This window comes from Malania oleifera, chromosome 3 (genome assembly GCF_029873635.1).
Source record: "Malania oleifera isolate guangnan ecotype guangnan chromosome 3, ASM2987363v1, whole genome shotgun sequence".
Lineage (NCBI taxonomy): Eukaryota > Viridiplantae > Streptophyta > Magnoliopsida > Santalales > Ximeniaceae > Malania > Malania oleifera.
Window position 1 is genome coordinate 20,483,355 of NC_080419.1, and position 24,658 is coordinate 20,508,012.

The 24,658-nt window shown below is 37.5% G+C and overlaps 1 protein-coding gene across 14 annotated transcripts in view; it reads left to right on the top strand.

Annotated features, from left to right (window-relative positions):
- LOC131151944 (uncharacterized) overlaps nucleotides 1-24,390 on the top strand; it is a 51,895-nt gene extending 27,505 nt beyond the window's left edge. For 6 of the 14 annotated variants that reach the window (XM_058103456.1, XM_058103455.1, XM_058103457.1 and 3 more), the window contains 8 exons: nucleotides 6,486-6,543; nucleotides 13,034-13,147; nucleotides 13,433-13,558; nucleotides 20,408-20,519; nucleotides 21,150-21,244; nucleotides 21,577-21,791; nucleotides 22,253-22,466; nucleotides 23,957-24,390. In XM_058103456.1, the coding sequence (XP_057959439.1) occupies nucleotides 6,486-6,543; nucleotides 13,034-13,147; nucleotides 13,433-13,558; nucleotides 20,408-20,519; nucleotides 21,150-21,244; nucleotides 21,577-21,791; nucleotides 22,253-22,466; nucleotides 23,957-24,021 (999 nt within the window). In that variant the 3' untranslated portion in view covers nucleotides 24,022-24,390. Of the gene's footprint in view, nucleotides 1-6,485; nucleotides 6,544-13,033; nucleotides 13,148-13,432; nucleotides 13,559-20,407; nucleotides 20,520-21,149; nucleotides 21,245-21,576; nucleotides 21,792-22,189; nucleotides 22,470-23,513 lie in introns of those variants that run through there. The other 8 variants (XM_058103463.1, XM_058103460.1, XM_058103459.1 and 5 more) reach the window with 7 other exon arrangements.
- Nucleotides 24,391-24,658: the final 268 nt, after the last annotated feature.

Here is a 24,658-nt window from a genome sequence, read left to right on the forward strand (position 1 = left end):
AAAGCTTAAGCTATTAGGTTGTTGGCCAATAATGTATATCCAGCTTTAACACTCCCCCGCATGTGCAGTCCGACAGCATGTGGAGAGATACACACACGATAGATAACACCCATTATAGGGAATATAATATATGTTTTTTAAACACCACATAATAAATGCGGGCAACTAGACTAGAACCCAGGACCTGCCGGTAACCGGTTCTAATATCATGTTAAATTACTGCTTCACCTAAAAGCTTAAGCTATTAGGTCGTGGGCCAACCATGTGTATCAAGATTTAACAATAACTAAAACACATAATTGTAAATTAACCCCAACATAACATAAAATTACACAAACACAAACAGAAGGTCTAATACATGCATAGTGTCCTAAATCTATGGCAAAAATAAGTATGTTCAATAGTCGGCCTAAATAATGTAGGCAATCCTTAGTCATACTCCCCTGGCTTAAAGGAACTTGGCTTTCGAAAATGCCGCTTTAGGTATGACTCTACCTAGGAGTACCATCATGAAGAGCATCCTGAGTAAGCCATGTAGGATTCGGAGTGGGTCACCTCTCCACTATACCAAATATCATAAAAAAAAAATCACCTTGAAGAGAAGTCACGAACTCATCATCCAAAATAGGCTCCATTGTATCCTGTGGGTTAGAAGCAGAAAGAGTCTCGGGTACTCTTGACCCTGAGTACTAGATGACAAAGGAAGATGTTTGAAGGTGCCTTTTTAAGGCATAAAATTCTCCACATTAAAAACTGAGCTAGTGGTCATATAATTGGGTAAATCGAGTGAATATACATTAGGTCCAAGTTTCTTAAGGATGGAGACAGGGCCAATGCACAGGCATGGAGTTTATTAAAGTAATTTCTGGGGTAGAGACCATAAAGTTAAGGCCTTATGCAAACCATGACACTATTACCTACATTCTCTACCTACGATGCACATTGTAAATTGTAATCCATATTGCTCATGCAAAGTTGCCATCTTTTCGCGTAACACTTGCGTGCAACTCATGGATGTGAAAATATAAAGACTCAGCAGGCTTAGAAACATGGCATCCAGTGGTGAAGGAACATGATGAATGGATGCAGGAGGTTGTTACCAAAATACACATACCAAAAGACTCTTACTTGTGGATCTTTTCACAAAATTACTGTAAGCAAAATCAACCACCTGTGGCCTGAAGTCCCAATTGCCCTGTTTGTCTCATACTACATATCTAGGTAGATCACCTAGATTACGATTCACAACCTAGGTTTGACCATCGGGGTGGCTACTAGATGAAAACATCAAGTAAATCCTGCACATTTTCCAAAGTTTCTTTGAAGGTTAACTAGCATGCAGCGTTTTGTTGAAATTATTTGGAGCACAGTTTGAGAGATCTCCTTTTGGAAATGCTACATTTACTTGGTTATATATATATATATTTCGCCCCGGGGGGGGGGGGGGGGGGGGCGAGGGCGGTGGCTGGTAAGCTTGATAGGGTTCAACTATTCTCCTAAGGCCTACTTATCATTTTCCTATTATGTGGAATCAAGCAAGGTTTCTTGGGGTCCTGCTCCTTTTACGCTTGAAAATACGGATCATGCGACTTTTTAGTCATTGGTGAGGAGCTCTTGGGGAAAGGACTTGGATAGAGGTTGGGTAGGGTTTAGATTTAAGAAGAAATTGAAGTGTCTAAAGGAGAAATTGAAAGATTGGAATAGGAGGTGTTCGGTGATGTTAAGATTAGAAAATCTAGCATTCTAGGTGAGTTGGATTCATTGGATTGGAAGGAAGATGGTAATCTCTAAGAAAGTGAGGAGGTGAAGGGATCTCTTTGAAGAATGAGTTGGAAGAAGTGATTTTTAAAGAAATGAGGAGTTGGAGACAGAATAACAAGTTTAAATGGGTCAAAGATGGTGATTGCTATCCTAGTTTCTTTCATAGGGTAACATAAGGGAAGACAAGGAAGAATTTGATCAAGGAGTTGGATGTGGGAAAAGGGAGGATTATTTTGACCCTAGTCAGATTGCCTCTGAGATCATTGATTTCTATTCTAACTTGTATTCTGAAGAGGATGTTTGTAGACCAATAGTTGAGGGGTTAGAGTGGAATCCCATTTTCAGAGAATAGATATGTTGGTTGGAGAGGCCTTTTGATGAGGAAGTGATGGGTGTCCTTTTTGGGATGGAGAGGGAAAAGATAGATGGTTTTAGTATGGCTTGTCTTCCAAGATTGTGGGATTGTGATTAAGGGAGATTTGGTTAAAGTCTTTACTAAATTTTATGGAAATGGGATTTTAAGCATGAGTATTAACTCCGCATTCATTGCTTTGGTGCCTTGGAAGAGTAAATCTATTAATATAGAAGACTTGAGACCTTTTAATCTAGTTTTAGGTGTGTATAAGATTATCACCACAGGGTTAGCTAATTGGTTGAGCGAGCTCATTCCCTTCGCTTCCTGGGCCTAAAACAGTGCAGTTTTTCCTGGACAAATAAAGTATTTGGGGCTTCTTGCTGTGCTACTTACCAATATAAATCCATTTTTTATAGTATTATATATGAATAGAAAGAAAGATCTATCCATCTCTTCTATTTGATTCGGTGCTTGATTAGACCATTTCTAGTGCTGCGTTTTTGAGGGGCAGTCAATAAGTGGATGATATTTTGGTGGCTAATGAGGTGGACGAGGATATTAGGAGAAAGAAGAAGGGGTTTTCGTTTTTAAATTGGATTTCGCGAAAGCCTATGGTAGAGTTCATTGGAGTTTCTTGGATCAATCTTCAGGAGAAAAACATTTGGTGAGGGTTGGTGTTGGTGGACATGGTAATAGTGAATGGTGAACCTAAGTCTTGGTTTAGTGCCTCGAGGGGCATTAGACAAGGTGAACGTCTTCCTTTATCGTTTGTCATGGTAATATTTTAGAAGGAAGGTGGATGGGGCTGTGGATAGGGGGCTGGTTAAAGAGTTGGTAGTGAGGAGAGAGGGAGTGGTGGTTTCACATTTTTAGTTTGCTGATGACCCCATTTTCATTTTAGATGATTGTAGCCCTTCTTTCAAGAGTATTTTGGGTATTCTCCGTGTTATTGCTAGGGTGTATGGGCTTAAGATAAACATGAGGAAGGGCAGATTAGTTGCTATCATTGTGCCTTATAAGCGTGCCAAGGAGTGGTCCTCTAATGTGGGGTGTGGTTTATTAGATTGACTTTTGATATAAGGCCTAGCAGTCCCTTTCGAGGGTAATCCCAAATTTGTAGATTTTTGGAATCTGGTAAAGGAAAGGGCGGCAAAATTTTAGATGGTTGGAAGTGAGCTTTTTTCTTTATTGGGTTAGGATCACTCTTATTCAGGTTGTCTGTGTATTATCCTGTTCCATTACTTGTCAATTTATAAGATTAATGTGGGGATTGCTAGCAAGATTAAGAATAGTAGGAGAGATTTCTTGTTGTCTGGAGTAGGGGCTCATAGGGATCATTATTAAGTTGGAATGCATTGGGTAGATCTAACGTGGAGGGTGGGTTGAGTCTTTAAAGTAGGCACCACTCTCTTAGCTAAATGGTTTTGATTTTTTCCTTGAGAGGATTCTTCCCTTAGTATAGAGTCATTAGAAGCAAGTTTAGGTTGAGTGAGAATGGTTGGGATACCAATGCTACTTTTTTAGATGCTTTTCGGAGATCTTGTGGAGATCTATCTCCCATATCTATCCTTTATTCATTCCTCACACTAAATTTATTATGGGAAGGGGTTCTTGGATTCATTTTTGGAAAGACCCTTGGTTAGGGAGTGGTGTCTTATCCACATCTTTTCCTTGTCTTTTTTCATTTGAGCTCAAGGTAAAATTGCGTTATTTCTTTCTTTGCTGTTGATTTAGATAGTTCTTTTGGCTTCTTGGGATTTTCATTTTAGGATACTTTTAATGATAGAGAGCTGGTTGAGTTGTCCTTCTTGTTGATTTTATTGAATAGTTGTCATCTTTCTTTAGAGATGGATGTTCGCTCTTGGTGATTGGATCATTCTTGAGGATACTCTTGGAAACATTTCTGTGAGTTCTTGACCTATTCTAATTCCTCTTTTCCTTTTTATTCTATTTTTTGGAAGGCCGTAGTACCCCTAAAATTAAGGCTTTTATTGGGTTGGTCATGCTCAATAGAATTAGTACCAATAGCTTGTTGCAGATCAGGTGACCATTGAAGGTACTTTCTCTAGATGTTTGTGTGCTTTGCTATAATAATTCAGAGATGGCATCTCATCATTTTTTTTTTGCATTGTGATTTCACTTGGCCTTGGAACAAGATATTTGGTGTTTTCAGGGAAAGTTGCGGTTTGTCCAAAATCGGTGGAGTAAATTTTTGTTATTTCATTTGTGGGTTTTGGAAGGAGGAAGGAAAGGGCTGCATTATGGAAATGTAGTTTTTTTATTTATTTATTTTTATTTTGCAGTTTTGTAGGGGTTACGGTAGGAGCATAATGCATGGATCTTTTTGGGGAAGAAGTTGAATTGGTTGCTCGTTTGGCATCATTCTGATGTGTTGGGCACTTGGTCTTGGGCTTGGGTATTTCAATGGAGTGAGCTTTCTTGAAGTTCAGCAAGATTGGAGTAATGTGATGGTTTGATCTTGGGAATTGTTGTTTTGTTTGTTTTCTTTTCTTTCTTTTGTTGTTTTTAGATTTTCCTTCTAGTTTGTCACAGATTTTATTGAGAGATGTCTTCTTTTCCTTTACGTAAATTCTTAATCTATTTAATGAAATCTCTTCTTTTGCTATAAAAAAAAAAAAAAAGAGAAAAAAAGAAAAAAAATGAGATTGTCGTTGGCTGATCCTGGAGCAAATGAAGTTTGCTTGGATGGTGATAAAAGAAAAGTAAAGAAAGGAGTGTGAATTAGCACAGAGTTCTGTCAATTGTGGTGGGAATGGCTTAAAAGCGGTTCTCTTATTTAGAGTTTTTCAGCTGTGGTTTTGGTTTTCTTTTCTTTTTTTGTTTTTCTCATTATGAGGATTTCTTGTCCTATCTTAGGCTGTAATTTTTCTCCTCTTTCTTACTATATTTTTCTATTAAAAGAAATTTAGGCTTCCTATTTAGCATATACTTATTTTCAGCTTAGATTTAGGACAATATGCATGTTTTAGACCATCTGTTTTTTTTTTTTTTTTTTACTTTTCTAATATGTCGGGGTTACTGTGTTGTAGGGTATAAATACTTGGTAGCTGTATGTTTATGATGGTTTTTGATCAAATTTTGTTTCAGCCACTGCAATTCCTTCACTTTTTCTCTTGTAGCCTCTCCCTCTTCTTCTACTTTGTTATACTTCTTTGATTCTTTTTTTCTTCGCTTCTCTTTTTCTTTCTCTCCTTTATTTTTTCTTCATTCCTTGTTGTTCCCCATGGTCTTGGATTATGCAAAATATTATGTTGATTGATATTGAATAGCCAATATCTATCTCTGTTTTTTTTTTTTTTTTGGGTTTTTTTTTTTCTTCATGTTTTATATTTGAAATTGATTTGAATGTATTTCATAATGTTGCATAAATGATAAAACATGTTGACTTTAGTATTTGATTGAAGTAGAATTGGATACTTATTTGGTTTGGGGAAGTAGGGTAAGAACGGAATTGAGACCCAATTCCTACTCTTTTTTGGTTTACCGAAATGAGGGCAGAGTCACATTCGGCTGGAATGCTAATTCCCCTTCAATGGAATGGTGACTCCACCCCTTACCTGGTGTGAATTACAATTCTATTCCTTGCTCCCTTCTTTTGAAAAACAATTGATAATAAAATCCAAAAAAAGAAACACCGTTGAAAGTCCGTCTCCCAACAACAACAACATATTATTATTGTTGTCATTTCTAAGTGATAACAAAAAAAAAAAAAAACTAATAAAAAATATCACCATGATTATTATTGTCATTTCCGAAAGGTAACAAAAAGGTTAAGAAAAATATTGTCATCATCATCATCAATATTATTATGAGATAACATAAAAGCTAATAAATATCAACATTGTCATTATTATTGCCATTTACGAAAGGTAACAAGAAAGTTAAGAAAAAAATATCATCATCATCATCATCATCATCATTATTATTGTGTTTAGAAAATGTAAAAAAATGTTAAGATCTAAAAACTGCAGAAATGTCTAATAAAATAAGGTTTGAATTGAAGTTATATACTTTAAAGGTTGCAAAATTAAATTATTTTCATCTTTGGCATTTCGGGGAAATGGCTAGTTTTTTCATTCAATTGCAGCAGCTGTTAAAAAAATACCAGATATTAGAAAAGATTCAATTTCAGAAATCATTCTATGTGACTAACCAAATGCTGCAATCACAGTCCAATAGCGATTTCATTCCTGTCTTGATTTGATTCCTATCTTGATTTCTTTCCATTCCACAACCCAAATGTTGTGCAAATTTCTAAGTAAATGTCATTGCAAGATGCAGTTCTATTTCTGTGTGCCCTTAAACTCTGTTGTCATTTGTTTATCTTGTTGTTCGATGTCATTTGAAGGTATGTTGCAATGCCTGTAAGAAGCCAGTCAAGATCAGCCAATATGCTGCTCATGCAGGTTTGGAACTTTTGGTACTTTCTTGTAGTTTTGTTTTGTTTGTTTGTTTGTTTTTTTTTTTCCCCCTTTTTGTATTTGTTTTGTTGTGGCTGCATATGATTTGGAAGTAGCTAAAACTCTTCCACATGCTTGAAAAAAAATTGTATAAAATGGAAGTGCAAAAGAGCATATATTTTTTCACATATTTTATCATTTTTGTGGTTATGTCATTTTATATTGCATTGTATTACATCAATAAGTACAACTTTCATAACGCTTGCGACGGGGGTTTCATAGATCAGCCTTAAAGGGCTAACTCATTGTTGCAAATCATGTTGATGACACAGCAGGATTAACTTTTAAAGTGTCAAACTCTTTCCAAATTAATTACTACCTTGATATTTGAAGGTGGCTTTGAGTTTTGAAAGTTGCTTTGAAGATTTTAGTTCGTCAAAATTAAGATATGTTTTTGGTTTAAATGTTATTTTTAAATTTAGATCTAGAAGGCTTTTGATCTTTGTTCTAAAATTTTTCTGCCTTCGCTAAGGGAGCTTTTATCTATAATTTGTATAAATATAGCTCCTTGAAATATGATATAAATATTGAGGACCAAAGACATTATACATTACATATCCTTGTTTATATTTTCATAAGAGTTTCAAATGAATATTAACAATCTCCCTTAGCTTTTCTCCTTCATATTCACCTTTTTAAGTTTTGTCATTTTGAATCAGGCCATTTCTTTTTACATCTCTTTCCTTTTTTTTTCCCCTGAAAATCTTAATTCATATTTCTTAAATATGTAAAATAATTTCAAAATTTTGTAATTGCTTTTAGATATTTTCCAGAAACCATACTTTTATTTAGGCCTTCTTATTGGTAAACATAACTAGATCTTTGTCTTAAAATAATTTTTAATAACAATCAGTGACGAACCAAAATATGATTTGTTGAGCTAAACTATATAATTTTGTCTTTAAAAAATTTAACATTTAGGTCTAGTTCTAAGAAAAAATATGTAGATCTGATAGGAACAAAGAATACACGTTTTATGTGAAAAATGAAATGGTTCATTTGTCCCAGGCTAAATCTTACAGATCCATATGATGTATTTGTTTAAGCTCTTTGAATCCCTCTTAATTCTATTCTTCTATTAAAGCTAAATAACAGGCAGTGTTGAATGAGTTGGCTCACCGGTCAATTTTCCTTTTGATATTGAATAAAATCAAATGCCATACTGCTATTTTAAACAGTACCATGCAGTTACAGATTGAGTTGATGTCGTGGTATTTTTTGGTTCGGTATCCTTCAGGGATTTATCAGTAATTTAAACCAAGCTAGGTGCCAGGGTGTTTAACGCTTGTGTCATTGGACTCTGAACAAAATGCAGGATCTACTTTAGGAACTGATTTATGGTGAGTCCCAGGGGCCTTCTGAAAACCATGCTGCTGAAAATAATTGCTTGTGTATGCTGCATGGGATACTGTCATCTAGTTGAGGGTACGATTCATGGCAAGAATCTTGCAACTAAACTAAAGGATGTGCAGGTGGAAAACAAGTGAAATCTTGTGGAGGTGTCAACTGGATCATCTGGGTCTGTTAAATTTATTTCTGGTGTGCAAGTGAAGCTGAAAGAGAAGTGGATGAATGCCGATGGGGTGGCTAGAGAGTTTTCATTGGAGATGGTTGATTCTGGGATGGTGCAGATTTGCCAACCTGCTGGTGATGTGGGTTTGGTTGAGCTGGTGTGGGCTTGCTTGCGGAGGTGGATCACAAATTGGGCGACTCTGAAGGAAGATTTAATGTTTGTAAATGGGTGTCGTGATGGATTAGAATAAGGTGTATTCTCATCGAACTGTATGGCAGGAGGGCTACAGAAGGCAACTTCTCCTGTGCGTGGGAGTAATTTCCAAAAAAGGACACAAATGGTAATTATTATATTGAGTAAAGGCAGAACTATTCAAACTTTCAAAGTCAGTTTGGGATAACAAGGGTAAAGAAACAAATTGTTTTGAGGAGGAAAAGAAATGGGGAGATGAATCAGGCAACGGCAGTGAATTTGATAGTGTTTTTGTTTGTCATGGTGGACTTTTACTCAATGAGGTTCCTGAACAAATTGGGTATGTTTTGATTTTTTTTGATTCACTTAGGAACATTTCTTATGTGCCATCATATGTCCTTGAAAGTTTGGAGGGAATCTCTGTGTTTTAGGAGGATGGGTTTGATAAAGAGGTGTTGGTGTGTAGTCAAGGTAGGGATAGCCTTTTACCTTCCTCTGTGGGAAGAGTACTGAAACTCAACAGCAGATGGACAAGTTGGGATCGTGGATGTCTAATTCTAAGACAAGAAGTTCACTTGGATGGTGATAAAAGTAAGGCAAGGAAAGACCAGTGAGAATTAGCAAATTTACAGTGTTCTGTGAACTACAATGTCAAGGGTTTAGAGAGGAATTCTCTTACCATGTCTCGGTTCTCTTTATTTTTCAGTTTCTTTTTGTTATTTTCTGTTATTTATTTTTTGAGGATATTTAGTGGATTCCCTTGCATTTTTACATTTTGTTAGGCTTTCCTTGTTGTTTTAGCATCCCTTCAACCTTTCAATCCTTGCTATATTTGTTGTTTTCAATGCAGTTCATCAACCATCTCAACTTACTCGTGTCTTTTCCCCAGGAATTGCTTCCTCAACACTCTAACAAATGCATTCTTCTTGTAGTTCTATCTTTCTTTCTCATTAGTTATCCATCTGACATCTTTAATTTCAGCTGTCTAATTGCGTCCATCTGGTCCCACATATTAAATATGTTATGAAAGGAAAGTACTAAATATATCGAGATTTATACCCTATACTCAAAATTTACGTGAGTAGGGGTTCACCAAGACTAGGATACAAATCTCGAAAAACCCAACATGTCCCATTACTAAAAGGGTTGAATCGAGGCATACCATCCGCACATATCATTTGACAATAAGAGAAAATTCCATAAAGAGATGGAGATGGATTTGAAGAAGGTTTGGTTTGTGACTTCGGTAGCCATGCCTTGACGTTGGTGGTCAGCTTCTCTCCACCTGCCTTCCCCACTGCCTCTCAGCCCTATTATAGTGTTATTTTTATTTAAATATTGTATATATTTGGTCCCAACTTTGTTAAATTCAATATATAAGACATCATGGGAGTGAACATGTTATTTGAGACAATTAAAATTGATGGTACATGGAATGGTAAATGAAAGGTGGAACAAAAGTTTTAACAAGTATGGAAGTTTATTTCAATAAAACATGCAATCAATAGAACAAATCGTTATTCAAAACATATAAACCTCAAGAAATGCAAAAGAAGCATGCATCTATATCAAGGGGTCTAATAGAATCACTACCAATCAAGCCCAAACTGATTCTACTAGAATCCTCACCCCTTAAGCGATAATCAAGGATTACATAACCCAAATTCATTATATTCCTCCTCATAAGGGTGTGCACATGCATACATGCGACGCATGCACACATAAATATAGCAAACACATTCATGCAAAGTCATGCAATAAGCACACCATACAGAAGATGTCCAAAATTAAGCAAAAGGGGTCTTAAGAATTTTCTTGTGTTTTCCTTATTTTTTGGATCTTTTTGCAATTTTTCAATATTTAAAGGAAATTTTCTCAAATTTTATTCATTTGTTTTGTGATTTAAAATTTTTAATTTTATCTGAGTAAAAAACAACTCACATATTTTTTCTGACTTTTTTTATTTTTTTTTATTTTTTTATAAAAATTTCAATTATTTTCTCAATTTTTTTTTTTAGAATTAGAATGAATTAGAAATGATTTTTTAAAATTATTATTAATTTTAAAAAATAAGCGGTTCAGGGAAACTAAATTGGTCAAACTGGGTTGACCTAGTTTAGGGGAGAGGGGAAGAGGTGGGAAATGCATGGGTCTGCCACATGTCAACCATTGCTAGTGGCACGTGACCACATTGGTTTGGCTCGATTTTTTTTTTTTTTTTTATAAAAAAATGAATCTCACATATACATGTTGTATGGTATTATTTTAGTTTTATTTTTTGAACTCAAAGAATAATATTATCTAAATTATATTATAGAATTATTAATTTTGTAATTGATTTACTACTACTATTACCGAGCGGTCTGGGCACCAACTGACTTACTGAGTAGTATATCATTAAATTTAAATGTGTCTAAACAAGACTATTAAATTTCATATATGTTCTAATGTACTGTTTTCATTAATAGACATTCAGTCAATGAGAGAAAAAAAAAAATAGAGCGTCCCCACGGTATGGCGCAATGGAAATGTATAAGAAGGAGCATCGGGGGTTTAATTCCAGGTAGATACACTTATGGAACCAGTGGTACCTGTGGATGATGAGAGTTTACTCTGTGAGCTAGCAGGGACCGTAGATGGTGAGAGTTCGCTCTGTAAGCCAGCGGGGACCATGAATGGTGAGAGTTCTCTGTAAGTCAGTGGGACTATGGATGGTAATAGAGATGTGTCCCGGAATCGAGTTGGTCGAACGTCCAATTGATGCACAAAAGTTGTGTCCGCATCCGAATTTTACCCTGATCAGCGAGACTTGGGAGCGGAGGACGCTGATCCGTAGGTTTGGTGCTGCACTATGGGATCTGAAGGGCTCGTTGGTGGTTGGAGTTCCTATGTGATAAAAAAAAAATAGAGTTGAAAAATTCATTAGGTTGAATTTCCTAAGCCAAATTTAAATAACAATATAGAACAGGTGCTAAAGTGTAAATCATTTCTTTTCTCATTGTCTTGCTTAGAATTTTTCAGCCGTATGCACATCTAGTTCATTTGTCTTGATCTAACTTTGAAGGCCATCTTCTTCTATAGTCATTCCCCTTGTGGGAAAAATTGGCCTAGATTATGAAAATGGTTGCTTTAGGAAATATATGGGACCATAGTCACCTGGGTTGCTGCTGCCCCCCTGACCCTGGTAATAACGCAATCTGGACCGCATGTGCCATTTTGAGGGTTGATGGCATCCCGGATTGAATGGAGTCAGGATCCAAATTGCAAAAAGTGGCAACTAGATCCATTAATGATTTTCAAATAAAAATCATATGAAAATATTCAGAAATATTTTTTAAAACAAAAATTGCAAACATTTGTTGAATTTCGAGTTCGATTTGTGCTTCACCCTTGAATGGTAGAACTGTGGAACAGAGAGATGGTAGACGTGAAATTGCTGCACAAAACTGCTGTTGCGAAGCCTGTGACTGTGAGAGAAGAGGGCTTCCTGCTGCTGAGTGGGAGAAGATAGCTCTGGTTGCAAATGTGGATGGATTTGAGTAGTACTCATAATTATAAATTTTGAAGAGACACTGCACAATACTTAGACTAGTACTCATAATTATAAATTTTAATTTTTTAAATTGACTTTTTTATTGGAAGAGTCCAACAGCTTTGTGCACTTAGTAGTATAATATTATTATTATTAAAAAACTAACACTTTACAGTAAAAGAAATATACTAATTTTCAATTGAGAAAGAATAATAGTGAGATTTTCTCTATTTTATGATCATCCTGATTAAATAATTCAAATTGTACCCTGATCCGACATAGCATATGACTGATCGACCCAAATAAGTGGTTCAAGCATACAATGACCTGAATTGGCATATTTACTAACCATACTCCCAACAACCTTGAATCTCTTAACTTTTGTACCTTGTTCCCATACCTGTACCACGACCCGAGACAGACTGCATTCTAGGTAATTGTGCTTTGGAGATCGATTTGAATCAGCTCCTTATTCCATTTTGGGGGAAAGTCTAGGAAATACGTTACAGATTAATTTGAACAACCACTTCATTTCCATTCCGGTTTTACTAAAATGAAATATCATATTCTCTGTTCTGATAATCTTTGTCTTAAATTTCTTGTTTTTAAGCTTCTCTTTGTAATATTATTTTGGTGAATATCCTTTGTTTCACTAGAAGTATGTATTATATAGTACATTCATCATACCCTCCTTGTACCTCTGATATGGTATGGGAGCCTTGTGGATTGTGTTTTGAGGGCTGGCATTGACAAAATGCTAGGGCACTACACTCAAAACGTATGGTCATAGGTTCAAGTCACAGAAACAGCCTCTCCCATTGTTTCGAGTAAATGAACTGGGTGTTGCATTTATATTTCTGTCAGTAAGCTACCAATATTTTACATTATAACATTAACAAATGAGATATGCCAATGGGATCTCTTCCTGCATGTTGCAATTATTTAAGTCAATTCAGAAAAAAACCACTTACAGTGTAAAGCCCGTTGAGTGGAGATTGGCTTCTCCCTTCTTTGGGTCGTGACCTTTTCTATTATACCTTGACCTGGACCCATCTCAGAGATCCTCAAATGAAATCTTTCATTGTAGTTATTTTTAGTGTTGGTCAAGTGTTTCTTTTAAATTTTATCTTCAAGTGTGGTAGCAGTGGTGCTTGACTGGAATCCATTCCCACCCCCCACTCCCTTCAATTTGGTGGTAGAGCTATGCAGGTGGTTAAATTCTATAGGAGAAACTCTTTCAGAGGTTCATGGTGGTACAGGACATAAGAAGCCTCCAAGGAAGGAGAGGAAAAAGTTACTTGCTGCCCATGCTAGTATCCTTTCCTTTTCAAACTTAAACACCATATGCGAATTTGGTTGTTTTATTTTTATTTTTTTGTTCTAAATTTGTTGCCTTAGTAAGAATGAAGTGCTTTTGCTTAAAAATAAAGAAAAGTTTGATTAGTTAAAAAAAAATGATAAATAAAGTTAAAAAAGAAATTGTTCCTCACTTTATTTACTTTTTTAAAAAAATACAGAGGGTTTTGGTGGGTTCTGATTGCAGGCTAATCATATCTGCTTTTAGCAGATGAGGTTTTCTAGTTCTTAACTTTTCTTAGATCAAGCTACTGCCATTGGAGAGCAAGGAAAGCCTGAACCTGTAGATGCAAATGATACTGCTGCATCAAGATCCCATTTGGATGTACAAATTGGAACGACATCTTCATTCTTTGTAGGGAAGAAAGGTAATTCTCTTATTGCTTCTAATTTGTTGGTTATTTATGTCTGCTGTACCTGTTGTCCTTAATTATGAGTTAATTCAGGACTTGTTTTTCTGCCCATTGTTGGCCTTGGTAATGGAATAATTACGTTTGTATTTATTTATCATTATCTAAGCAGAAAATTACAGAATGATGGAATTTCATTACAGAATGATGGAATTTCGCTCTTCCTAGGTAAAGGCATATTCTACTGCTTAGTCCTCTGAATTGAAGGTTATGCCTTTTGGACTTGGTTAGTAAGGTTCTCTTTTTTTTTTCTTTGGGTCACGTTCTAGTGCTCTGCCTTTGGTTTGTTGTGCAGCTGGCAGTGCTGGCTGATGTGCAAAGAGATTGGAGGGCTTTGTTACATCAGCATTTTGTTTTAGTTTTCTCCATTTATTTTGCTTATTGTTGGAGGATGCCTTGTCCTCCACTTTTTGTATTTTTTTTTCTTAATCAGGTATCCTTTTTTTTTTTTTTTTTTCTATTATGAAATTATTTTCTATTAAAAAAAAATCAAGTATCCAACTTTGTGTGCAGTTGTGTAGGCTACAAAATAAATCGAATTGATTTTTCTTTCAAAAGTATGATGTGAAATCTTTGGTTTTTCCTCTTCCTCTATCCCTATCCCATAGGTACAACGTTTGAATCAATAGAGAACCTCCTCTTCTGTATGAAATCAATATTATTACATTCCAATTCCTTCCCGATCCCTCCAAGGAAAATCCCGAATTGGATCCCATATTGATGGGTTAGTGTGAGCTTATCCATGTGGTTATGCACTCTTCGTATAGGAATCCATTTTCTAAAAGATCCTGACTTTTGTGCTTTGGTGGGTCTCCGAGATCCTTTTGATGACCTATATTGTGTTGAAGGGATATCTATATGATTCGATCTATTATGTAAATCCTGAGATAGCAACGGAACTAATTAAAGTATATAGACAAGACAGTTCTTTTCTATTCCATTAGTGTTAGATTAGTATTTGTTAGTTTTGCGGATGAAGACATTGTCGATGCAGTCCATTTAGATTGTTATTGATTAGATTGGTTTTTGTAATTTGATATTATAGATGAGAATTTTGAGCTATATTCTATTTATTTGTGTTTCCTTCCCAAAAAAAAAAAATATTTATTTATTTATTTCATCTTTGATAAACAGTTATATTAAAAGAAAGAAGAATATACATCAGAAAATTAGAAAGAGAAAGTAAAAGAAAGAAGAAAAGACGGGGAGAATAAGAAATCCTCCCTTTACATCAATAAAATCTAGTACAAAGAATGCAACCTAAATAGAGAATAAATATCAATATAACAGGGCCAACCAATCCTGTTACAAGTCTTCTAGAGAAACATGACGAAAGAAACCACTTGCTGACACCTACAGCAATGCAAAATATACCACTCTACTCAAAAGCAAATTGTTAGTAGTAGCCGCACTGTTGAATATTCTAGTGTTCCTTTCCAACCAAACACACCAAATAATGGCCATAACGGTGCAACGCCATAGAGTTTTCCTATCCTTTCCTTTGCCAAAACCTCGGAAAGTTATGGTAAAAGGCCTCCAAAGTGTATGGATAGACCCAGTTTTCACCAAATATACCAAATAACTTATTCCAAATAGCCAAGGGCAATGAAGAAAGAGATGTGCACAAGTCTCCTCATGCAAAGGACAAAATGTCGAGGGACAGGGCCTTATTAGGTTTTCTCTTCTAAAGCAAATTTTTGGTATGAATTCTTTCAAGTATCGCAGTCCAAATGAAATCTTTTATTTTTTAGTGAGCTTTAGCTTTCCGAATCAAAGGACACAAAGCAAAAGAGTTCTTAGTAGAGTTAACACCAATAATTTGCCCCAAAGTAGAAGGTGTTCCAAGGAGGATTTGTTGGCTATTTCCTTTACAGGATTTGGTAAGAGTAAGGATTCCTCAACTTTGTGGAGGTATGCGGTTTTTTGCCGTGCTGTGGGGAATTTGGTTGGAATGGAATGCACACATGTTTATGGGGAAAAAGAGGGGGTCTTCTTTGCTTTGAGATGGGATTCATGACATGGTGTCACGGGTTGACCATTTTCACACCTTTGTGAAAGGGCTGTGCGACGCTAGTTAAAACACTCTTGCTTAACTAGTCAGCCTATTGTTTACCCACATTCATCCACAAAGCACTTTCATTAGCATTCATTCAAATAGCAATGGAAACAATAAGCAATTTATGAAAGCAGTGGCAAGCAAGCAATAAACTTTGAAGCAAATCATTTCATTAACAATACCTTTGTTGACATTGTGTGTTTAGCAAGGGAGGCAAGTAGGCTAAACACGTTGACAATAGCTAGTAAGTTTTACAAAGCTGATGAACACTCACCCTCCCCTAAAGAGGTTTTTATGTAAATATCATTTTTCACTAGGAAACATCAAAGTGACCGAGGAGTCATACTGCCTTATTTGACATACAAAGAAACTATTAGAAGAAAATAGCTGTACACTAGTATTTACATGATGGAAACCTATCCCCAAGCACACGAGACAAGCGGTCACAGACAAACATAATGCCCTAAACAAGCTTAACTCGTGACACTCCCCCACTTATGTAGTCGACGTCCTTGTAGACTTTGGCGTTAGGTAAACTTCAACTTTGTCCACGAACAGTTGCATATCTTCCGTAGAAATCCAGCTGATTTCTTCATCACCAAGGCCTTTCCACTTCACTTGGAACTTCTGGCACTTCTTTCTTGAGGATATGAACTTTCTGTCTGCAAGGATATCTTCAATTTCATGTCTGTCAGGTGACGCTGTCTTCAACTCTGCTTTTTTTGACTGACTTCTGCTCAGATCATTGGTGTTGGCGTTGAATGGCTTAAGGCAGCTGACATGAAACACATGATGCACTTTCATCCGGTTGAAGTGCTGCGGTTTTCTCCCCTGATCTGCCCACTTCTTCATCTGCTTAGAAGCTTTCTCTAGATAGGTTTGGGCAAACTCTGCATTTTGTCTCCATTCTTTGGTGAAGACGTACATCCTAGGACTCTTTCTTCTGTACGGCTCACCCACTATGTGAGGTAACAGTAGCTGCTAGCCTGTAACAAGCTCAAAAGGGCTCTTGTTGGTTGTTGAGTTCCTTTGGGCATTGCAATAGAACAGAGCCACATCTAGTAGTTGCACCCAATTCTTATGGTTGTCGTCGATGAAATGGCACAAGTACTCTTCTAGTAGCCCATTGAATCTCTCCGTCTGTCCGTCTACGAGAACTCGAAGAGATGTCAAGATGTGACCTAAAGATCTTGAAAAATTATGTCAAGAAGTTGTTAGTGAATATTTAGTGTCGGTCGCAAATAGTGTCTTGGGGAACACCCCAATAATTCACAACAGTCACAAGGAACAATTGTGTCATCTCCTCTGCCGAACAGTACTTTGGTGCGGCCATGAATGTACCATACTTCAAAAACCTGTCTACAACCACAATTATAGACCCTGCATCTCCCACTCTGGGTAGGTTGGTGATGAAGTCCAGTGAGACACTTTCCCACGGTTTGGATGGTATTGGTATGGGCTCCCGCACCCCTACACTCTTTTTCCGCTTCTCCTTGTTTTGTTGGCAAGTGAGACAAGTCCAGGTATAATGAACCACACCATCACGCATGTGCGGCCAATAATACCTCTTCTTCAGTAGTCTTGTCATTGGAGTCATTCTTCGTGAATACCCTTCAACGAACTTCCTGTAATAGTTAGCAAGGCCAAGAAAGGAATGCAATTCCTTCACTGTCGTGGGGATCTTCCGTTTTTGAATCATCCTCACCTTTTCCATACCCCTTCGGATACGACCTTTTTCAACCACATGACCAAGGAATTTGTTGTTCCGCCGAGCTAAAGAGCACTTTTCTTTCTTCACATACAGACTGTTTCCCCTCAGCCTGTCGAACACCTTCCATAGATGCTCTTTATGTTTCCTTTGAAATAACACTAGTGCTCCCAACGGTGCTTTGGAAGGGTGAACATATCCCATTATCGACTCATCATGTTGTTTCTCCAACTCTGTTGACTCTGGAGGCGTCATTCGACAGGACGCTTTAGCAAGTGGTTTCACTCCTGACGACAACTTGATCTCATGCTCCACAGTCCGTCGTGAAGGCAAATTGTGAGGCAGCTTATCCGGCAACACCTCCTTGTACTCATCCAACACCACTTGAATGGTCGTAGGCACTAGCTCTTGGCCTACTTGTTCATCTACCACCACTGTGGCTAGATGTGTCTGCTCACCCTTTATCAATCCCTCATTGAGTTTTATGGTTGAAAAGGACTTCTTGTCGTCTCCTTTCGTCACAACGATTTGCACCATGCACGAGTGATCTCCTATCAGACATAGGGAACCAGTTGAAGGCATCAGCACTGCCTTTGTCCCTCTTAGGAACTCCATTCCCAAAATGACTGGAAAGTCATCCAATGACACCGCTGTGAAATTCGCATGACCTTCCCATTGCCCAAGCTTCACAGTAACTTGCTTGGCTACTCCCAGAGTAGGCGGGGCTGCAGAATTAATTGCTTTCATGCGTCCTATATCCTTCTCTAAGGATAAGTTAAGTCTCCATGCTTCCAACTGCAAAACAAAATTATGAGTAGCCCCCGTATCCACCATAGCGTGGGTACGCTTCCCATTGATCCTCAAGTCCACAAGCATTAATCCTTTTGCTCGTGTAACTTTTGGAGCTTTCGCTTGCTTTTCCAATGCACTCACCAGCCGCACTGAACCCACCCTTGGGGCATCATCCTCTTCCTCCCGAAGTGGAAGCTTGTAAGGCATTGAGTAATCCCTTGTGTGGGCACTCACTCACTCTGTGAGGCCCTCGACACAAGAAACATGAAATTTTCCCCTTTCCATTAGGTGTGTTGATTTTTTTAGACGACGAAACTTCTTTTGAGGTTGATGCTTTATAGTCGGCTCCCCCACTTTTGGGTTTGCCTTTCTTGAAAGACTTTCCACTGTTTCCCTCTCCGCCAAACCCTTTGGACGAAGCGGTAATATCACCAGCTCAGTCAGTCAAGCGTTCTGCAGTAGATAAGTCTTGAACTCTTTGCTTATGAAGTTTAGTTCTTGCCCACGATTTCATCCCTTCAAGAAAATAGAACAACTTGTCCTTCTCTGACATATCCCGGATATCCAACATCAAAGCAGAAAATTGTTGCACATATTCCCTGATTGACCCACTTTTCTTGAGGTCTCTCAGCTTTTTTCTAGCATTATACTCAACATTTTCAGGAAAGAATTGGGCTTTGAGCTCTCTCTTCAAGTCTGCCCAACTATCCACTACATAGTGTCCAGTTTCAATTTCATTGTACTTGGTATGCCACCATAGTTTGGCGTCACCAACCAAGTACATGGTCGCAGTATCCACCTTCACCTATTCTGAAGCCATCCTCACAGCGCGAAAGTACTGCTTCACATCGAACAAGAAGTTCTCCAACTCCTTGGCATCACGGGCACCCCCATACGTCCTGGGTTCTGGTACCTTGGTCTTGCTAACTCCCGGAGTGTTGGAGTTCCCCATAGCAAGAACCATTAGATTCATCTTTGCATCCAGATCAACCATCTGAGACTGCAAAGTTTTCACTTTGTGGCGAAAGTCCTCTGACATGTCACCTATTAAAATTGCTTGATGCTTTTGTGATCCCATCACTTCATCAACAAGTTCCCTCATTTGGGCCACCTCTGCTGCCACAGTGTTGGCTGTTGCCTCAACCTGTGCTTCCAGCACGCTGATCCTGTCAGCATTGTTTGGTGCTATGGTCACTTACCAAAACTTTCCAAATCCCACAACAAAGGTAACTGAATTCCCATAGCAATTGAACCTTTGCTTTGATACCACGTGTCACGAGCCGACTATTTTCACACCTTTGTGAAAGGGCCGTGCGGCGCCAGCTAAAGCACTCGTGCTTAACTAGTCAGCTTATTGTTTACCAACATTCATCCACGTAACACTTTCATTAGCATTCATTCAAATAGTAGCGGAAACAGTAACTAATTCATGAAAGTAGTGGTAAGCAAACAATAAACATTGAAGCAAAGCATTTCACTAACAACACCTCCGTTGACATTGTGTGTTTAGCAAGGGAGGCAAGTAGGTTAAACACGTTGACAATAGCTAGTGAGTTTTACAAGACTGATGAACACTCACCTCCCCTAAAGAGGTTTTTATGTAAATATCATCCTAACACCAGGAAACATCAAAGTGACCGAGGAGTTATACTGCCTTATTTGGCATACAAAGAAACTACTAGTAGAAAATAACCCTACACTAATATTTACATGATGAAAACCCATTCCCAGCACACGAGACAAGCGGTCACAGGCAAGCATAATGCCCTGAACAAGCTTAGCTCATGACACATGGCCTTGTTCCGGTCTTTTGTGGTTGAATGTTTTGGAGGAGTGTGTTTTTGGGATCTCTAGTGGGCTTGGCTGGCATAATTATTTTGATTGCATTCTTTTTTTGGCTGTTATCTGTACTTCATAGGAGGATTGCTTATTCTTCTTTTGTACATTCTTCTTCTTCTTTAATGAAATCTCTTCTTTTCTGTATATAATAAAATTTATTTATCCTACAAGGAAGTGGTGGACCCTACCAGCTGTTTCCTTGCATAAGAACACATGTTAACCGTAACTTTCTCATGTGCTAAATTCCTAAGCATTTTATGATAAAATTGAATGGAGAATGCTTTGTGAAATTTTTAATTTTAAATTTTAAATTGCTGTTTGCTACTTGTACTAATTTCCTTGTGGAACAAAGTTATATACATGTTGATTTCTGAATTTTTGCCTTGCCTCATCTGTTTCCTTTGTTTACTAGTAACTGCAGTTTGTGTAGATACAGCACCGCTAATGAATGATTCGGGGGTTAGTATTGGAAACGCAGATTGCTTAGCAGGTGTAATGCCTCCTCCAATGAAACGTTCTAAATTGTATGTCTCTTGTCCTTTACGGGATGATATATGGTGATATGCATTGGTTAAATTACTTCTATGAGTGTACAAATAACCTAAATATGGTGCATTGTTTTTCCAATGTCCATCATTTCCTCTCCCCAACAAAACAACCACACCACCCCCCCCCCCCCCCCCGGGGTTTTTTTCCCTCTTCCCTTTCTTTTGCTCTCATAAACTTTGTCATTTTGTCAGTTATGTCTGATTCAATAAGCGTTGCGTAGTTGGAGCATGATACCTTTAGGGTGTATTCGTAAGCAATTTAAGAAAGATTTCTAATGGCTCAAAGAATGATTGCTTGGCTCTCATTTTAGGCATCTTTCTTTGAGGTAAACTGTATAGACATAATATTAGGGTGAATAGTTTTCCTTTAATCCGTAAATTTTTCCAGAAAGAATGGATATGCTTGCATTTTAGGAATTAGTTTGATAGAAAATCAGTTACTTGGACATGGTTGAGACTCCCATCTTAGAAGTTATTTTTATAGGAGTTAAAAGTCATTCTTTCTCAAAGCTGCTTTTGAACATACTAAAATGTCCTCATGTATGTGTATGTGTGTGTATATGTTTGTGGGTGAAATTTAATGAAAAATTTTCTTTATTCTTGTAGGATAGCAGTTGAGGGTCTACCAACATCGGATGTTCTGGAAGCAGCATGTGGTGTAACCAAAAATACTTGCATAAGTAGACCGGAGGCAGCTATCAGTAAGGCCAGATCTAATAAATTACACAATGTCATTGCTGCTTTCTGGGTAGAGTGAGATGTGTAACACCTTTATTTTGCACGATAATGTGAACCTGATAGAAATTTAAATGATTTGATTGAGCATAGAATAGATTCTATCTTGTACTGCAGTGTTGTGAATTTGTAGCTTAAAACATATTATTATCAAATATGCCTATCCAGTTTGGGCAATGGTCAAACCTCCATTCTGTTTTACTGGAAAGTTCTGCATGTTTGTTTTCTCATTTTGTAGCTGAAATGCATTCTGCTTTCAAAGGATTTGATTGTACTTACTGAAGTGTAATTAAATCAGATGTTCCAGCCCCACTCGCAACCAAAATCTATTACTCTCAAAGAAATCATCGTTTCCGATCTGCAATTGGTCATCTTTTCAACGAGGCATCGGCTAAGGAGCATTGCTCAGACTTGGCTAGTTCGAAGGGATTACAGGGAATTATGATGCCATCACAGGCTTCATCTTCCAAGGAACTTTCACTTGAACAAGTGGATGACCATGTGAAAAAGAAGGTTAGTCTTTATATCTTGGCAGAATGATGCGTTTTACTTGGGCTTTGTTGTGGAAGGTTGTTGTGGGGTAAAATATTTTTCTAGCATGAATGTATGAAAAACGTGGAGTTTTACACGTGAATTTTCTATAGAACCTCCAAGTATCACAATTAAATGATATAGCTGATTGTTGAGGCTGTGTTGGGTGTCAGATCAAATGTAGTGCTGTCAGTACATACCGTTGCGCGGTTGATTGTGACATGTCCATTACAAATACTTCATACATGTGATGGAATGCCAACAGCCCAGCTATTTTAGCAGCTTGTATCCATAAAAGATGGTCTACTTAAGGCTACAAGTTTATTCAGCTTTGGTGGTTTGAAGGCGTCTCAGTTGCAATGCTTTTCATTTTGCTGCAGCTTGCATGAATTGTGTATGGAGGAACAACTGACATGAAGTTGTTTTCCCTCATTGAAAAACAGAGGGAGAAATACACATTGCCTTCTGCTCGGGATGCTGATCATGTACATCCCCAAAGTTCAGAAGCTCGCTTTTGTAAATCAGGAGCATGCCTACCAGCTGCAAACTGCTCAAGTCAATTTCCTGTTAATAATGTCTTAAAGCATCATGCAGCACCTGTTGGGATAATGCGAAGCAAATATCTTCCAAAGCCTTATTCAATTGCAGGCAATTCAGGTAGTGTCTTACTTATTCTTACTGCTGCTTAATCATGTTAGCTTTTCCTTTTCACATTAGTTTCTATCTGTTAAGTTATCACTTTACCTAATGGTTTGAGCTATTAGGTTGTGGGCCAACAGTGTATATCAAGCTTTAACACTCCCCCGCATGTGCAGCCCAATAGCACATGGAGATATAAACACATGATAATAAAACCAATTGGGCAATACAACAGTTTTTTAAATACTACACAATATACATCATGGGAAAAAAGGCTAGAACCCAACATTAGATTACCACTTTACCTAAAAGTTTAAGTTGTTATGTTGTGTGTCAACAATGATATCAAACTTTTAACACCATCAAAGTAAGGCATTCTGTTTTCTGGCAATGAGCCTAATTTAAGCTAATGAACTGAAAAAGCTTAGGCAATAGGTTTGAACTGTAACAGTTGCTATTTTTGCCGCAACTGGTGTTCATCCCATTGTCTGTCCTACTTTTCAGGTATGAACTAGGAACATATATTCATATTGGAGCTTGATATTGCAATTTCACAAACTTGCTGATAATAGATACTATCGTATGAAAACTCATCCATGTGAATTGAAGCACGACCATTTAATGTGATATACATGTGAGTCCACTTTTTATAGGAATTCAATTTGACTTAACTCTGCCAGAGCGACTCACTTGAAATTAGTTTGTTTAGTTTGTTTTCCTTACCACCTCTCTTTCTCTCTCTCTCTCTGGTCCCAACCACCTGCTCCCATGGGCAACCCTTTCCCCCCATTGTCTTGTTGTTGTAAGTTTGGCCATCCATATTATGCCTCAACAATCTAATGTCTGAATGCATTTTGTTACATCAATGACTACAAAAGTCACGATGATAGTTACAGAAACATTCTGTTGTTACAGTTACAATGATTGGCCGATCATCCAACAGGACTGATTGAATTTTTGTATTTTGTATTTTGTATTTTTTTTGGTAGTGCTTAGTAGAATTTGCAAATTCATTTAAGGTGATAATGGTACTTTTTTCTTTTAATTTTTACTTCTGTACTGTAGGAACACCGCTGGTTGTGATGCAGCAGTCTAATGGAAGTGTTCCTGTTATATAGGAGGTGTAGTTGCATTTTTTGCTAGGCAAAGGTAATTATTTTGGCCGAACACATGATGTTTAATCCCACTTGTCACTGACGCGGGAAAATTAATCAATGTTCATTCTAGTTTTGGCATTGAGTTTGATGTGTGGCCTTTATTTAATTTTGATGGAAATAAATGAAGAACAAATAGATTTGCCATGGCTTCTCATTTGAAGAATGCTTCTTTAGGTTCTGGACAGTGCTAAGTTCTTCCTCATTAATAATTACCTGGCTTAATGAGCTGTATATAACTAGCACATAGTTTTTTTTCTGGGGGATCACAGACCTCAAGTCAAGAAGTATTGCTGAATGCAAAGCAACATGCATATTTCCTGCCATGTATTTTGAATCTCTGATTTCCCTCAGGACAAATAAGCTTCGGCCTCGGGGGATTTCCTGGGTTCTCACAGGAGGAAGAAGAAAGGATTTGAATAATCCAGAAAGATTCTGCAGTGCTTGGAGCTCCAGCATCTACGGAAAAGAAGGGATTGAGGCTAATTTGCACAAGACAAAAGTGCAACTTCCTTTCATTCCTCCCCTCTTCTTTTCCTCTGCTCTATTTGGAAAAGAAGGGGATTGGGTGTTCCCGGGTCTCCAACACAACTTCCAACTTCCAGAAAGTCGCAATTAATATAGTTTTTGTTCTGAAATTTCTCTTAAAAGTGCTTGTTTATATTCCCAGAAGTTGTGAATGCTGCCCCCTGTAGTGGCCGAGATACTTCCTGGGCTGTACTCAATGTGATGCCCAGGTTAATGGTGAACATTTTGCCTCTGTGAATTGCACGCTGCATCTTTGTTTTCATCTGTCTACTTTCAAAGAAAACATTGTTTGTTTACTTATTATTATTATTATTATTATTATTTTGGTTTGGGCATCATCCCCACAGCCTGTGTGCTGCAGTTTGTTTTCTTTTTTTGGGAAAGGGAATACAACCAACTTGCAGGAAAGGGGCGAGGATTTTGACAGGTTATGAGTCGTTTTACTCATCAGCGACTGTTGCCCATTAGATAGGGGTAGGTGAAGAGACATAATATTGGATCTATTTGGCGGTTTGTGTTAAAAGAGAT